The sequence below is a fragment of the Nerophis lumbriciformis genome, linkage group LG12 (assembly GCF_033978685.3).
Source record: "Nerophis lumbriciformis linkage group LG12, RoL_Nlum_v2.1, whole genome shotgun sequence".
NCBI classification, from domain to species: Eukaryota; Metazoa; Chordata; class Actinopteri; order Syngnathiformes; family Syngnathidae; genus Nerophis; species Nerophis lumbriciformis.
In genome coordinates this window covers 42,195,646-42,210,370 of record NC_084559.2, presented here as the reverse complement: position 1 = coordinate 42,210,370, position 14,725 = coordinate 42,195,646, and the positions used below count along the sequence as shown (strand labels likewise).

General features: G+C 40.3%; 1 protein-coding gene across 3 annotated transcripts in view; it reads right to left on the bottom strand.

Annotated features, from left to right (window-relative positions):
* The window catches only part of kiaa0825 (KIAA0825 ortholog), a 573,303-nt gene that overhangs the window by 431,057 nt on the left and 127,521 nt on the right, over nt 1-14,725 (bottom strand). For all 3 annotated transcript variants that reach the window (XM_061986612.1, XM_061986613.1, XM_061986614.1), the window contains exons 10-11: nt 12,389-12,666; nt 3,530-3,680 (exon numbers count right to left, since the gene is read on the bottom strand). In XM_061986612.1, coding sequence (XP_061842596.1) covers nt 3,530-3,680; nt 12,389-12,666 — 429 coding nt within the window. The remainder of the gene's footprint in view (nt 1-3,529; nt 3,681-12,388; nt 12,667-14,725) is intronic.

Genomic DNA, 14,725 nt, shown 5'->3' with positions numbered 1-14,725 from the left:
ATATATGTGTGTGTGCATAGATAAGACACACAGTGAAATCATTGTGTTTATCTCTTTGAGCAAAACAAAGGCCAATGCTAGTAACTTCTAAGCATTCTATTCATCTCAAAGGTGGGAGAATATTCCTCTAACAACACTGTAGTATGCATTGACCTGATCACTGCCGTATGAAAACCTGCGCCGCCTTTCAGGTAACTAGCCACGGTTTTATTAAAGGAGCACGTCCAGTGAAAAGAAACTGTGTGATTAATCTGTGCTTATATATGATTAATGCAATTATTTTTTGGTGATTATTTGATTATATATGCATATATTTACATAAATACATACATATACATATATATATGTATATATATATATATATATATATATACAGCTGTATATATACACACACATATTATACATATACAGTACAGGCCAACAGTTTGGACACACCTTCACCTCATTTAAGGGGACGGCGTGGCGCAGTGGAAGAGTGGACGTGCGCGACCCGAGGGTCCCTGGTTCAATCCCCACCTAGTACCAACCTCGTCATGTACGTTGTGTCCTGAGCAAGACACTTCACCCTTGCTCCTGATGGGTGCTGGTTAGCGCCTTGCATGGCAGCTCCCTCCATCAGTGTGTGAATGTGTGTGTGAATGGGTAAATGTGGAAGTAGTGTCAAAGCGCTTTGAGTACCTTGAAGGTAGAAAAGCGCTATACAAGTACAACCCATTTATTTATCATTTATTCAATGTGTTTTCTTTATTTTGTAGATTGTCACTGAAGGCATCAAAACTACGAATGTGGAGTTATGTACTTAAGAAAAAAAGGTGAAATAACTGAAAACATGTTTTATATTCTAGTTTCTTCAAAATAGCCACCCTTTGCTCTGATTACTTTTTTACACACTCTTGGCATTCTCTCTATGAGCTTCAAGCACACCTGTGAAGTGAAAACCATTTCAGGTGACTACCCCTTGAAGGTCATCAAGAGAATGCCAAACGTGTGCAAAGCAGTAATCAGAGCAAAGGGTGGCTATTTTGAAGAAACTATAATACAAAACATGTTTTCAGTTATTTCACCTTTTTTTGTTAAGTACATAACTCCACATGTGTTCATTCATAGTTTTGATGCCTTCAGTGACAATCTACTATGTAAATAGTCATGAAAATAAAGAAAACGCATTGAATGAGAAGGTGTGTCCAAACTTTTGGCCTGTACTGTATGTATGTATATATATATATATATATATATATATATATATATATATATATATATATATATATATATATATATATATATGTCTTAATAAGGTTATCCAAAAAATAGTGCTCGATACCGTAGTAGAGCGCAATATATGTATGTGTGGGGAAAAAAAATCACAAGACTATTTCATCTCTACAGGCCTGTTTCATGAGGGGGGTACCCTCAATCGTCAGGAGATTTTAATGGGAGCATTCGCATACCATGGTTTATATAGGGCACAGAGTGGGTGGGTACAGGCTGGCCTAGGGGCGTGGTGATTGGTTCATGTGTTACCTAGGAGGTGTTTCCGTCTATGGCGGCATGTTGTTACAATTTGTTGAGGGATGACAGGTCTGGACGGTAGATAATAAACAGTTTCTCTTTCAAGCATAGGTTGCATCTTTTATTACCACTATTGTAAGGTGTGCTGGATGCAAGAATTTGCCATGTTATTGAATATTCAACATTATTGTCTTTGAGGTCCCAAATGTGTTTGCTGAGTTCTGTGGTATTTCGCAGGTTCAATAATGTTGAATATTCAATAACATGGAAAATTCTTGCATCCAGCACACCTTACAATAGTGGTAATAAAAGATGCAACCTATGCTTGAAAGAGAAACTGTTTATTATCTACCGTCCAGACCTGTCATCCCTCAACAAGCGCAGCGAAATTGTAACAACATGCCGCCATAGACGGAAACACCTCCTAGGTAACACATGAACCAATCACCACGCCCCTAGGCCAGCCTGTACCCACCCACTCTGTGCCCTATATAAACCATGGTATGCGAATGCTCCCATTAAAATCTCCTGATGATTGAGGGTACCCCCCTCATGAAACAGGCCTGTAGAGATGAAATAGTCTTGTGATTTTTTTTTCCCCACACATACATATATATATATATATATATATATATACATATCGTATTTTTCGGAGTATAAGTCGCACCTGCCGAAAATGCATAATAAATAAGGTAAAAAACATATACAAATCGCACTGGAGCCCGGCTAAACTGTGAAAAAAACTGCGACTTATAGTCCGAAAAATATGGTATATATATATATATATATATATATATATATATATATATATATATATATATATATATATATATATATATATATATATATATATGGCAGCACGGTAGAAGAGGGGTTAGTGCGTCTGCCTCACAATACAAAGGTCCTGAGTAATCTTGAGTTCAATCCCGGCCTCGAGATCTCTCTGTGTGGAGTTTGCATATTCTCCCTGTGACTGCGTGGGTTCCCTCCGGGTACTCCGGTTTCCTCCCACCTCCAAAGACATGCACCTGTGGATAGGTTGATTGGCAACACTAAATCGGCCCTAATGTGTGAATGTGAGTGTGAATGTTGTCTGTCTATCTGTGTTGGCCCTGCGATAAGATGGCGACTTGTCCAGGGTGTACCCCGCCTTCCGCCCGATTGTAGCTGAGATCGGCTCCAGCGCCCCCTGCGACCTCGAAGGGAATAAGCGGTAGAAAATGGATGGATGGATATATATATAAATATATATATATATATATATATATATATATACACATATATATGTATACATAGATATATATCATTTTGTTTTAATCTGTCAGTTATTAACATAAAATGTAAGATTAAATCAATAAAAAAGTTGTCCATCCATCCATCCAACCATTTTCTACCGCTTGTCCCTCTCGTATTGTTTTTAGTCAAATTAGTCATGGGTATCACAACCTCCTTGAAAAACTGCAAAAGTCTGGTAGTGACCCAGCCAACATGGAACACTTGACTGTTCACAGCAAACTCGATACAGTCGTCAGACATAACATCATCAAAGCTCACATTTATGCATTCACACACGGCGCCAACATTTGGGAACCCGCATGTGTTGATATAAGAAAGGTCAAAATATAATACATCTATTTGTGGCGAAGTCCGACAAAGTTAGGTTTAATTGTCAATTTTGCTTCTCATAATGTAGCACATAACTGTGGTGCATTCAAGGGCTCTTGATGAAAGTTTGAAGACTGAGGAGGCTGAACCCCTAGTAGATGCACTAATAATAATTATTATAATCATTTTGTGTTATGCTAATTTGTATCCACTGATGATAATACATGTTCATGCAAGAGGGAACTGGTTTACAATCAGATCATCTAAATATGTTAATCCCATTCATCAGTTAAAAGGCAGCTTTCAGCCATATTAGGACAATAATTAGTTGTGTGGTGCATGTAAACATACTGAGTGTGTGTATAGGAGCGGTCAATTGAAAAGTAGCTCGCCTGCAGAAAAGCAAACAGTTTACCTCATAGAAGGGTTTGGGGTCATCCCAGTGGTGACTCTCTGCATCTTGAAAGACACAGGTGAGACACACCTGCACACAGTAGCTGCTCAGTTGCTCTTTCAAGGCCTTAACCGTGTCCTGGTACTTCTGGACAGGCAGCAAGCTCAGGTGCCTGGGAAGAAAGGAGGGCCAAACACTCTTGTAAAGCAACACACTGGAATTGGCCGTGAAATGACACGTGATTTACTCTCAAACTTTGCTACGACATATTGCCTTCTTTCGTAAATCTCCCAGTGTTGATACTTTCCAGAAAGAGGTGAGACTTTAACAGGGGGGTGCAGGAAGCCTGAAAACGTGGGGAGAGGAAAAGTACTTTACGAGCGAGAAGGGGCGTACGAGGGCAGAGGTGGAAAAACAGGAGTGCAGGGGGGCCAGCAAGATGCCTTGGAGGGGATATGTGGAGGTCAAAGGTTAAGGGGGTACTATGAGGCATAAAAACTAACCAGATGTAGACACAATATGGGTGTCATTATCACTTGTCAGTCATTGCACTTTAACTCAGCACCTGTGTTCTTAAATCTTAAATGTGTAGCCTTTTTTGCTAACTTTGTTCCTCGTCATGATTTACTTAACTGCAGAGAATGTCAGGCCATTTGAAGTTATTTGGTAGGATGCCTTTATTTTTTGCAGTCGCTTATGTAAAAGTGCCCGTCAATTGGTTCATAATAGGGATGGAATGTGTGACTCACTGACTCTTAGTCGCAGTTTTTATTTGTGCTCCGTTTTATTTGGGGTTTCTATCAATAATGGAGTACAGTTGGATGCCAAACAAATTCAGCCTCTATCATACCAAAAAATTAATCGCTTTGTACTTGTCCTTTTTTAATCATATTGTCACGACCTGCGGCACACCCTAGAAATACTATTAAAATAACAAACATAAAAAAGTGGAATAAAAGAGCAAACAGGTGAAATGTTACGGGAAAAGTTGCAATATTGACTCTGATGACTGTTTTTTTTTTTCTTTAAAACTTTCTTTGCTCAAAAATGAATAATGAATCAAAATCAATGTTATTGTGAATTTTTGACCAAATACTTTCCATCAAATATTCCACTTTGAAACATTTGAAGGGGGAGGGGGGGGGGAAATATTGCATATTTTTTGTGTTTGGAAGGCAAGGCAAGGCAACTTTATTTGTATAGCACTTTTCATACACAAGGCAGACTCAAAGTGCTTCACGGACAACAAAGTGAAATGAAAGAAAATAAAAGCAAAATTAAAATGCAGACAATAAAAATAAAAACAGTGCGGACGTTAAAAGTTAAAAGATTAAAAGATTTAGCTGAAAGCTAAGGTGAACATAAAAGTTTTCAGTCTAGTTTTAAAAGTAGTCGGAGTTGGGGAAAGTCTGACATCTTCAGGAAGTTTATTCCAGCTATTTGTTGCATAGTGACTGAATGATGTTCTCCCTTGATTTGAGTTTACTCTGGGAACCGCTAACAGATTGGTCTCAGAAGATCTTAGTGATCTAGAGGGCTTATATAGTGGGATCATATCAGTGATATACTTCGGCCTTAGACCATGTAGTGATTTATATGTGAGCAGGAGGATTTTTAAATCAATTCTCTGATGTACAGGGAGCCAATGTGAGGATTTAAGAATTGGTGTAATGTGCTCAAATTTTTTGGTCTTTGTTAGAACTCTAGCAGCAGCGTTCTGAACAAGCTGTAGCTGCCTGACAGTTTTTTTGGGAAGACCTGCAAGGAGACCATTACAATAGTCTAGCCTACTGGTAATAAAGGCATGTACACGTTTTTCTAAGTCTTGAGCTGACATGAGCCTTCTAAGTCTTGTTACATTTTTGAGGTGATAGTAGGCCGATTTTGTTACTGATTTGATGTGACTGTCGAAATGTCAATCAGAATCTAAAATAACCCCAAGATTTCTGGCTTTATTTGAGGTTTTCAGGGACAGTGATTGAAGGTGTTGGATGACTTTAAACCTTTCTTTTTTAGCACCAAAAACAATTATCTCAGTTTTATCTTCATTTAGTTGTAGGAAATGTTGGCACATCCAGTGTTTGACTTGCTCAATGCACTGGCACAAAAGATCTATGGGGCGATAGTCATTTGGTGATAGCGCTACATAGATTTGGGTGTCATCGGCATAGCAATGATGGTCAATGTTATTATTTTGCATGATTTGTCCTACTGGGAGCATATAGATGTTAAATAAAGTCGGCCCCAAGATTGAAACTTGGGGGACTCCACACGTTGGTTGGTTCTGATACAAAGTCACCAATGGAAACAAAATAGTTCCTATCTTGTAGATATGACTTGAACCAGCTTAAAACTGTGCCTGAGATCCCCACCCAGTTTTCCAACCTGTCCAAAAGTATTGAGTGGTCGACAGTGTCAAATGCAGCACTGACGTCCAATAGCATTAATACTGAAGTTTTGCCAGAGTCGGTGTTTGGACGGATGTTATTTATAACTTTAAGAAGGGCTGTCTCTGTGCTATGAAGAGGTCGAAATTCTGATTGGAATTTGTTGTGGCAGCAAGTAGAAGCCAAGAAGTGATTTAGTGGTTGGAGGACAACTTTCTCAATTATTTTACTTATGAATGGTAGATTTGAAATTGGTCTGTAGTTGTTGATAACAGAGGCATCTAGGCTCCGCTTTTTTAGAAGAGGTTTAATGACTGCAGTTTTGAATGCCTTCGGGAAATTGCCCGATTGAATAGAATTATTAACTATACGTCTGTTGATAGGCAGTCAAAAACATCAAGGCAGCAGGTGGATGACTTTAGAGCTGTCACCGTTTCCACTAGAATTTTAGAGTCTATGGCATTAAAGCTTGCCATCATTGCTGTGTTACTTTTGCCTAAATGGGGTGGTGATCCAACTTTTTTGCTTGAGATATTGCTGGCGCGTCTGATGCCTTCAATTTTATCAGTATAAAAGAATGCAAACTCATTGCATATCTGCGTGGAATGGAGTTCGGCTGGTATTTGTGTTGGGGGGTTGGTCAGTCTGTCAACGGTTGCGAATAGGATTTTGGCCTTATTAGTGTTGCTGTTTATGATATTGGAGAAGAATGTTTCTCTAGCACTTTTTAAGACTAAATTGTACGGCTGGAGGCTCTCTTTATAGATGTCATGGTGAATATGAAGTTTTGTATTCCGCCAGATTCGTTCAGCCTTCCTGCACTCTCTTCTCTGGGCTGTTACAACAGCAGATTTTCTCCAGGGTGCCTTTTGCTTACCAGAAATTGTTTTAACTGTAACAGGTGCAATGATATCTATGATATTCACAATTTTGGAATTAAAGTTGCTTACAAGATCATCAGCATGACATGGGATTAGAGGTGATAGTGAGGAGATGGCGTTTTTAAAGAGGACATTAGCATGTTCATTTATGTACCTCTTTTTGACATTCTTTGATTCGGTTTGTGTGTCCGGAATTACAGAAATATTAAAGAAAACACAGAAATGATCAGACAATGAAAAATCAATCACAAGAACATCAGAAACATTGAGACCTTTTGTGATAATCAGGTCCAGAGTGTGTCCCTTACATTGAGTAGCCTCTTTCACATGTTGAGACAGTTCAAATGTGTCTAAAATGGTAAAAAGTTATTTTGCGCCCTTGTCATTCAAATCGTCAATATGAAAATTAAAATCACCAGTTATAACCAGGCAGTCAAAGTCAGTGGAGATGCTAGACAATAATTCAGTAAAATCATCAAAAAAATTTGCAGAATATTTAGGTGGCCTGTAGATAATTAACAAGAGAATTTTGGGAGAGCATTTCAACACAGCACACAGGTATTCGAATGATGTAAAATCACCTAGTGACATCTGTTTCCCTGAAACATGTTTGTAAATATAGCAGCAACCCCTCCACCTCTTTTCCCCGATCTACATATATCAATGAAGTTATAGTTGGGGGGTGCTGTCTCGATCAGAATGCTTGCACTGTTATTTTGTCCCAGCCATGTTTCAGTTAAAAACATAAAGTCAAGTTTAGAAGTGGTAATAAAATCATTGACTAAAAATGATTTGTTATTCGGAGACCTGACATTGAGCAGACTCATCCTGGTGGTGTTAGTGACAGGCTTCGATGTTGGCCTTGATTTGGAGAGAATAGGAATGAGATTGTTTAGGTAAGCAGGGTGGCTAAGTTTCCCAATGTTTACTCTCTTGGTAGTCACAACAGGAATGTAGAAGGTGCCATGATTTGATGTAGGCAACCTTGTGCCCAGCTGATAATGTGGTCTACTGCTGAACCCTTTTCTGTATCAGAAATATTCAGGACTGCTGTCAGGGCAAGGCGGGGTTTGCCGTAAGGGGGAGGAGGGGGAGTGAGCAGCGCCAGAGCTGGGACGAACTACTGAAGGTGGACGTTGAGGGCGTGTAAGGGGTTGGTGTGAGAGGGGTGAAGTAGGGCTGGGGGGTTGTGGAGCACGCCTTCGTGGAGGGGGTGGTGGAGGTGAGCGATGATCTAGGGGGGTAAAAATCGGAGTAGGGCGGGGCGTGAGTGGGGGTAGCTCCCGGAACTCCAAGGGGGAGAAGGGGGGAGAAAGGTTTACTTGAGGGAGGGAGAAAGATGGACACGTGGATGGCTTGGGGGATGTGGGGGAGGGATCTTCACACGCATTCAGACTGGAGGGGGCTTTAGAGGAAGATAGACACCTCTCCTCTTTGCTCTGGTGTATCTCATGGTCGAAGTTCTCCTTTTGCAATGGCGGTCCTCCTTCGACGTTCCCGATAGGCTGTGTTGTGTCTTCCTTCCTCGGTGGCTCTTCTTGTCTCTTGTCCTTGGCAGTGATGATAGATGCAAGATGCAGGAAGTGAAACATGTTGTTCATGAAAAGCTTTACTCCCATCTTATTTAGGCAAAGTCCGTCTGCCTTAAAAAGATGCCTGCGGTCCCAGAAAAAGCTAAAATTGTCAATAAAATGCATTGAACAAGCAAGAAGTGCACTTGATAGCCACTCATCTAGCAAGTAGTCTACTGAATCTCTCAGCTCCTCTCCTGATTGGGGGTAGAGGACCACTGATAAAAACGTCAGCATTCACAGCGCTGACTGTTTCAAAGAGTTTATTGAAGTGCTCTTTCAGCTCTCTTGATTGTTGTTTTACAATGTCATTAAAACCAATGTGCAGGATGATATTTTTCACATTTGGGTGTGCAGCGACAATTTCCAGGATTCTTTTTTCCATGTCAGATACCATATCCTTCGGAAAGCAGAGTACTTTGGTGTTATTATTGCTTTTCATATCTTTTACAGAAAAGTCCCCCACAATCAGATTTTCAGGAGCTCTCGTTAGCTTTCTCTGTGGTTTAAAGTTAGCAGGTCTTACCCTTCTGTGTGGTGATGGTGGGTTATTCAGGCAATCAGAGGGGGATCCATTGTCCATCAACAGTGGGGCAAACCTGTTCTTTAGTTGGACACTTGCTTGCTGGGGAGGTTTATTGGTAGTTTTTTTCTTCTCAGCTGTCCGCTGCTGTGTCCTACGTGGCAGTGGAGTTGATGACGCAGTATGCCTGGCTGAAGATGGTAGCGCAGGCCAGCCGGTCAGATCAGAGATATCGGGGCGCTGGGTCCTGCCAGATATCCATTCTCCCTTGTCGCAGGGAGGTGGTCTTCTCTTTGGCTTCGCACCAAGTGTGTTCCAGGGAGGATTATCGCTGGTAGATTTATTACCCTCTACAGAGCCCTCCCGTTTCTTCGTAGCTTCATTGTTGCTAGTTAGCTGGGTTGTAGCCTGGTGCTGTCCAGTGTTTTCAGTCGACAGGAGTGCTAGAGTGGTGTTGTTGCCACATTGTCCATTCACTTCTACATTCACTTACAACCAATTAATTTTTATTTCCAACAGTAAAATCTTCTGTAGCAGTTTGTGGTAATCTTTCGTAGAGAAAGGAGGCATCTTCTGCTGATTACCTTTAGCACTGTAGCACAGACTCGGGCTCAAGCTTATCTTGAATGGTAGGCCTCCTCGCGTAGTGTTGAGGACATCGTAAAAATATTGAAAAATGCCTCTGTTATCTAAAAGAAAATATAGTCCCACTGGTTTTGTAAGTACCCAAGAGCTGCTGCTCTTTGTGTCTTATTGAGAAGAAGAAAATAGCAGCAGATAGTAGCAAAAAATGCAAGCAGAAGCGAGAGCAAGCAAAAAATCGTCCGTCCAGCGCAGAGGACGGAGCAGAATAAAAAGAAGGTTTCTCTGACAAAAATTGCATAAAACAAACAAACAAAAAAGAAAACATTTTTAAAAAAATACTAAAAACTTTTAATCGACGGAAAGATATGAAGTTGATCTAGAAATGACATTTTTAGAAGTAAAAAAAAAATGTATGACTTATTTTTAACATTTTTATGGGTGGGGCTTTTTTGGATCCCCAAAAATTTCAATTTATTTTAAACTGTCATTGCTTTAAAAAACTATAACGAAACATTTTAAATAATATGTAATCAAACAATGGTTATGAATTAATGACTTATTTAAGGCTCCAATTACTTCACATCAAATATTCAACTTTGACATTTTTTTAGGGGGGCGGACTACTGCATATTTTGTGTTTTTGCCATTAAAACAGGGTTTTCTTTGACAAAAAGAGCATAAAATAAAAAATTAAAATAAAACAAATGTAATTTATATCGACAGATAGACCTCTAGTTGATCTAGAGTCCCCGGGACCAACCTTAAAATATATACAGGTAAAAGCCAGTAAATTAGAATATTTTGAAAAACTTGATTTATTTCAGTAATTGCATTCAAAAGGTGTAACTTGTACATTATATTTATTCATTGCACACAGACTGATGCATTCAAATGTTTATTTCATTTAATTTTGATGATTTGAAGTGGCAACAAATGAAAATCCAAAATTCCGTGTGTCACAAAATTAGAATATTACTTAAGGCTAATACAAAAAAGGGATTTTTAGAAATGTTGGCCAACTGAAAAGTATGAAAATGAAAAATATGAGCATGTACAATACTCAATACTTGGTTGGAGCTCCTTTTGCCTCAATTACTGCGTTAATGCGGCGTGGCATGGAGTCGATGAGTTTCTGGCACTGCTCAGGTGTTATGAGAGCCCAGGTTGCTCTGATAGTGGCCTTCAACTCTTCTGCGTTTTTGGGTCTGGCATTCTGCATCTTCCTTTTCACAATACCCCACAGATTTTCTATGGGGCTAAGGTCAGGGGAGTTGGCGGGCCAATTTAGAACAGAAATACCATGGTCCGTAAACCAGGCACGGGTAGATTTTGCGCTGTGTGCAGGCGCCAAGTCCTGTTGGAACTTGAAATCTCCATCTCCATAGAGCAGGTCAGCAGCAGGAAGCATGAAGTGCTCTAAAACTTGCTGGTAGACGGCTGCGTTGACCCTGGATCTCAGGAAACAGAGTGGACCGACACCAGCAGATGACATGGCACCCCAAACCATCACTGATGGTGGAAACTTTACACTAGACTTCAGGCAACGTGGATCCTGTGCCTCTCCCGTCTTCCTCCAGACTCTGGGACCTCGATTTCCAAAGGAAATGCTAAATTTGCATGGTTGGGTGATGGTTTGGGGTGCCATGTCATCTGCTGGTGTCGGTCCACTCTGTTTCCTGAGATCCAGGGTCAACGCAGCCGTCTACCAGCAAGTTTTAGAGCACTTCATGCTTCCTGCTGCTGACCTGCTCTATGGAGATGGAGATTTCAAGTTCCAACAGGACTTGGCGCCTGCACACAGCGCAAAATCTACCCGTGCCTGGTTTACGGACCATGGTATTTCTGTTCTAAATTGGCCCGCCAACTCCCCTGACCTTAGCCCCATAGAAAATCTGTGGGGTATTGTGAAAAGGAAGATGCAGAATGCCAGACCCAAAAACGCAGAAGAGTTGAAGGCCACTATCAGAGCAACCTGGGCTCTCATAACACCTGAGCAGTGCCAGAAACTCATCGACTCCATGCCACGCCGCATTAACGCAGTAATTGAGGCAAAAGGAGCTCCAACCAAGTATTGAGTATTGTACATGCTCATATTTTTCATTTTCATACTTTTCAGTTGGCCAACATTTCTAAAAATCCCTTTTTTGTATTAGCCTTAAGTAATATTCTAATTTTGTGACACACGGAATTTTGGATTTTCATTTGTTTCCACTTCAAATCATCAAAATTAAATGAAATAAACATTTGAATGCATCAGTCTGTGTGCAATGAATAAATATAATGTACAAGTTACACCTTTTGAATGCAATTACTGAAATAAATCAAGTTTTTCAAAATATTCTAATTTACTGGCTTATACCTGTTTATTGTATTGGTTTTGCAAATAAAAATATCAAAATGGCCCCCGCATGCTTTAATTTTTTAGTGAGCGGTCCATAGTGGAAAGAAGTTTGGACACCCCTTTTCTAACATAACAGTTATCATTAGTTTCTTGTATTATTTCCTGTCCACTTCCTGTTTACAGATGAGCGCTGACTCCCTCGTCTGTCCCTGATTGGCAACCAGGACAAACCAGTGCCTGGTTGCCAATCAGGATGCTGCATATGTCAGCCCAGTGCTCTTTGCTCTGCTTTGCACTTCATACCCATTTGCTATTTGTGCACTTCCCAGCTGCGCATTTTTGTTTTTTGTGTTACTTTTGTTTTCCCTCATAAAAAAGGGCTTCTTCTTGTACTTACCTGATGCTCTGCATGTCGGGGTCCAGACAAACACATATTCTAATACAGTAATTTACATAGGTTTTGGTTTCTTATTTAAGTCCACACACAGCATCTTTCATTGACGACCCACACACGCGCACACACACACACACACACACACACACACACACACACACACACACACACACACACACACACACACAATCTCCTTACACTTTGGTTAAAGTAGCGGTCGGATCCTTCAGCCGTGCCTGGTAGTGCTGCAGTCGCTGGAGCACATAAATGCAAGTGGCCAACAAGGCCGGCAGGTTCTTCAGCGGTAAAGAGGATGGTACTTCCAGGGCTCTCTCCTCCAAACGGCCAAGGATGGCGAGCGCCGCCCGGCTACACGCCTCCACGAAGCTTGATCGAACGTCCAGAAGAGAGGTGTCCCTGCAGGCGGCTGCCAGGGGTAGTAAGGCATCCATCTCATCAACCACTGCACCACAAAACTGGGGAAGGCGGAAAAAAAAGCACATACACAATTCTATGAATAATACAAAGAAATTACATTATATCAGACTTTTTTTCTTTTAAATGCCTGACCTACAAAAAATCTCAAATGACAGTGCTTGAGCCAGTAACCTCACATTCAACCTAAGTATCAAGTATAGGTATAAGTATAAGGACCTAATTTGGTACCACTGCCTATATATACTGTAACGTTATATGCATTTATCAAAGACTCATCATGAAACTCCACCTGAAGGCTGAATATCTCAAACCTTTTCTGAGCAGTGTACTTCTAAAGTACAACAAAGGATGCATGGCCCTCTTTCAGCCAGCAAATATATCATAAACGTTTGTAATATACAGTATACATAGGACCTCAAATTACAAGCTTAAGTGGTTCGGTGAGGAGCTTTTAACTCAAAACACTTGTATCTCATATCATTGTTAAATGTGTTTTCTTTATTTGCATGACTATTTACATTGTAGATTGTCACTGAAGGCATCAAAACTATGACACCTGTGAAGTGAAAACCATTTCAGGTGACTACCTCTTGAAGCTCATTAAGAGAATGCCAAAAGTGTGCAAAGCAGTAATCAGAGCAAAGTGTGGCTATTTTGAAGGATCTAGAATATAAAACATGTTTTCAGTTATTTTCACCTTTTTTTGTTAAGTACATAACTCCACGTGTTCATTCATAGTTTTGATGCCTTCAGTGACAATCTACAATATAAATAGTCATGAAAATAAAGAAAAAGCATTGAATGAGAAGGTGTGTCCAAACTTTTGGCCTGTACTGTGTGTATATGTGACTGTGGAGTTACTGGATAAGGAGTTTCAGTGTAGAAAGGTGATGGACAGAAATGGTAAAAAAGACTTGAGCCTTTGACTGTATAAAAGGCCTGTAAAGTATTGTACAATAATTTGAGCTCTGCTCAGACACATGTCAGAATAGGACAGAGGAGAAGAAAATATATTCTGCATACATTAAAACTCTCCACTGGCTGGTCCGGCTCACTGTTATTGAATGCAAATGCATGCATGCGTAACCTTTGGGCTGAAAGGCTCTAATCTTTGAAGCATTGACCTACACGTAAATATGTTGTACAGGTCCTGAGCGCAGGCACATGCTGACACAATGAGAGACACAAATACTGTCAGTGGATGAGATTAAGGGAGAAAAAGAGGTGTGAATAAACAGGACAATCAAAAGGGCTGAGGGGAAGGAATGTAGATGAAGAAAAGGTAAATAGAGCACCAGGAGAGAGAGCACATATATAGCCAGAGGTGGGTAGTAACGCGCTACATTTACTCCGTTACATCTACTTGAGTAACTTTTGGGATAAATTGTACTTCTAAGAGTAGTTTTAATGCAACGTACTTTTACTTTTACTTGAGTATATTTATAGAGAAGAAACGCTACTTTTACTCCACTACTTTTATCTACATTCAGCTCGCTACTCGCTACTAATTTTTATCGATCTGTTAATGCACGCTTTGTTTGCTTTGGTCTGTCAGACAGACCTTCATAGTGCCTGCGTTTCAACAAATACAGTCACTGGTGACGTTCACTCCGTTCCACCAATCAGATGCAGTCACTGGTGACGTTGGACCAATCAAACAGAGCCAGGGGTCACATGACCTGACTTAAACAAGTTGGAAAACGTATTCGGGTGTTACCATTTAGTGGTCAATCGTACGAAATATGTACTGTACTGTGCAATCTACTAATAAAAGTTCCAATCAATCAACCAAAAGTGTGAAGGAAAAAATACCTTTTTTTATTTCAACCGTTCATCCCGTCCTGTCTTCACAATAAAAGTGCCGCTCCATCGCGCCTGCGCTTTCAAAATAAGAGTCTCCGAAAGCCAGCACAAACAAGCTAGCAAGCTACGGAGTTTGCCGCCAATGTATTTCTTGTAAAGTGTACAAAAACGAATATGGAAGCTGGACAAATAAGAAGCCAAAAACCAACCACTTTCATGTGGTATTAGACAGAAAGGAGGAACTTTTTTTCTCCTCCATTTGAAAACGTGGACGATAATTATCATCACTACTGT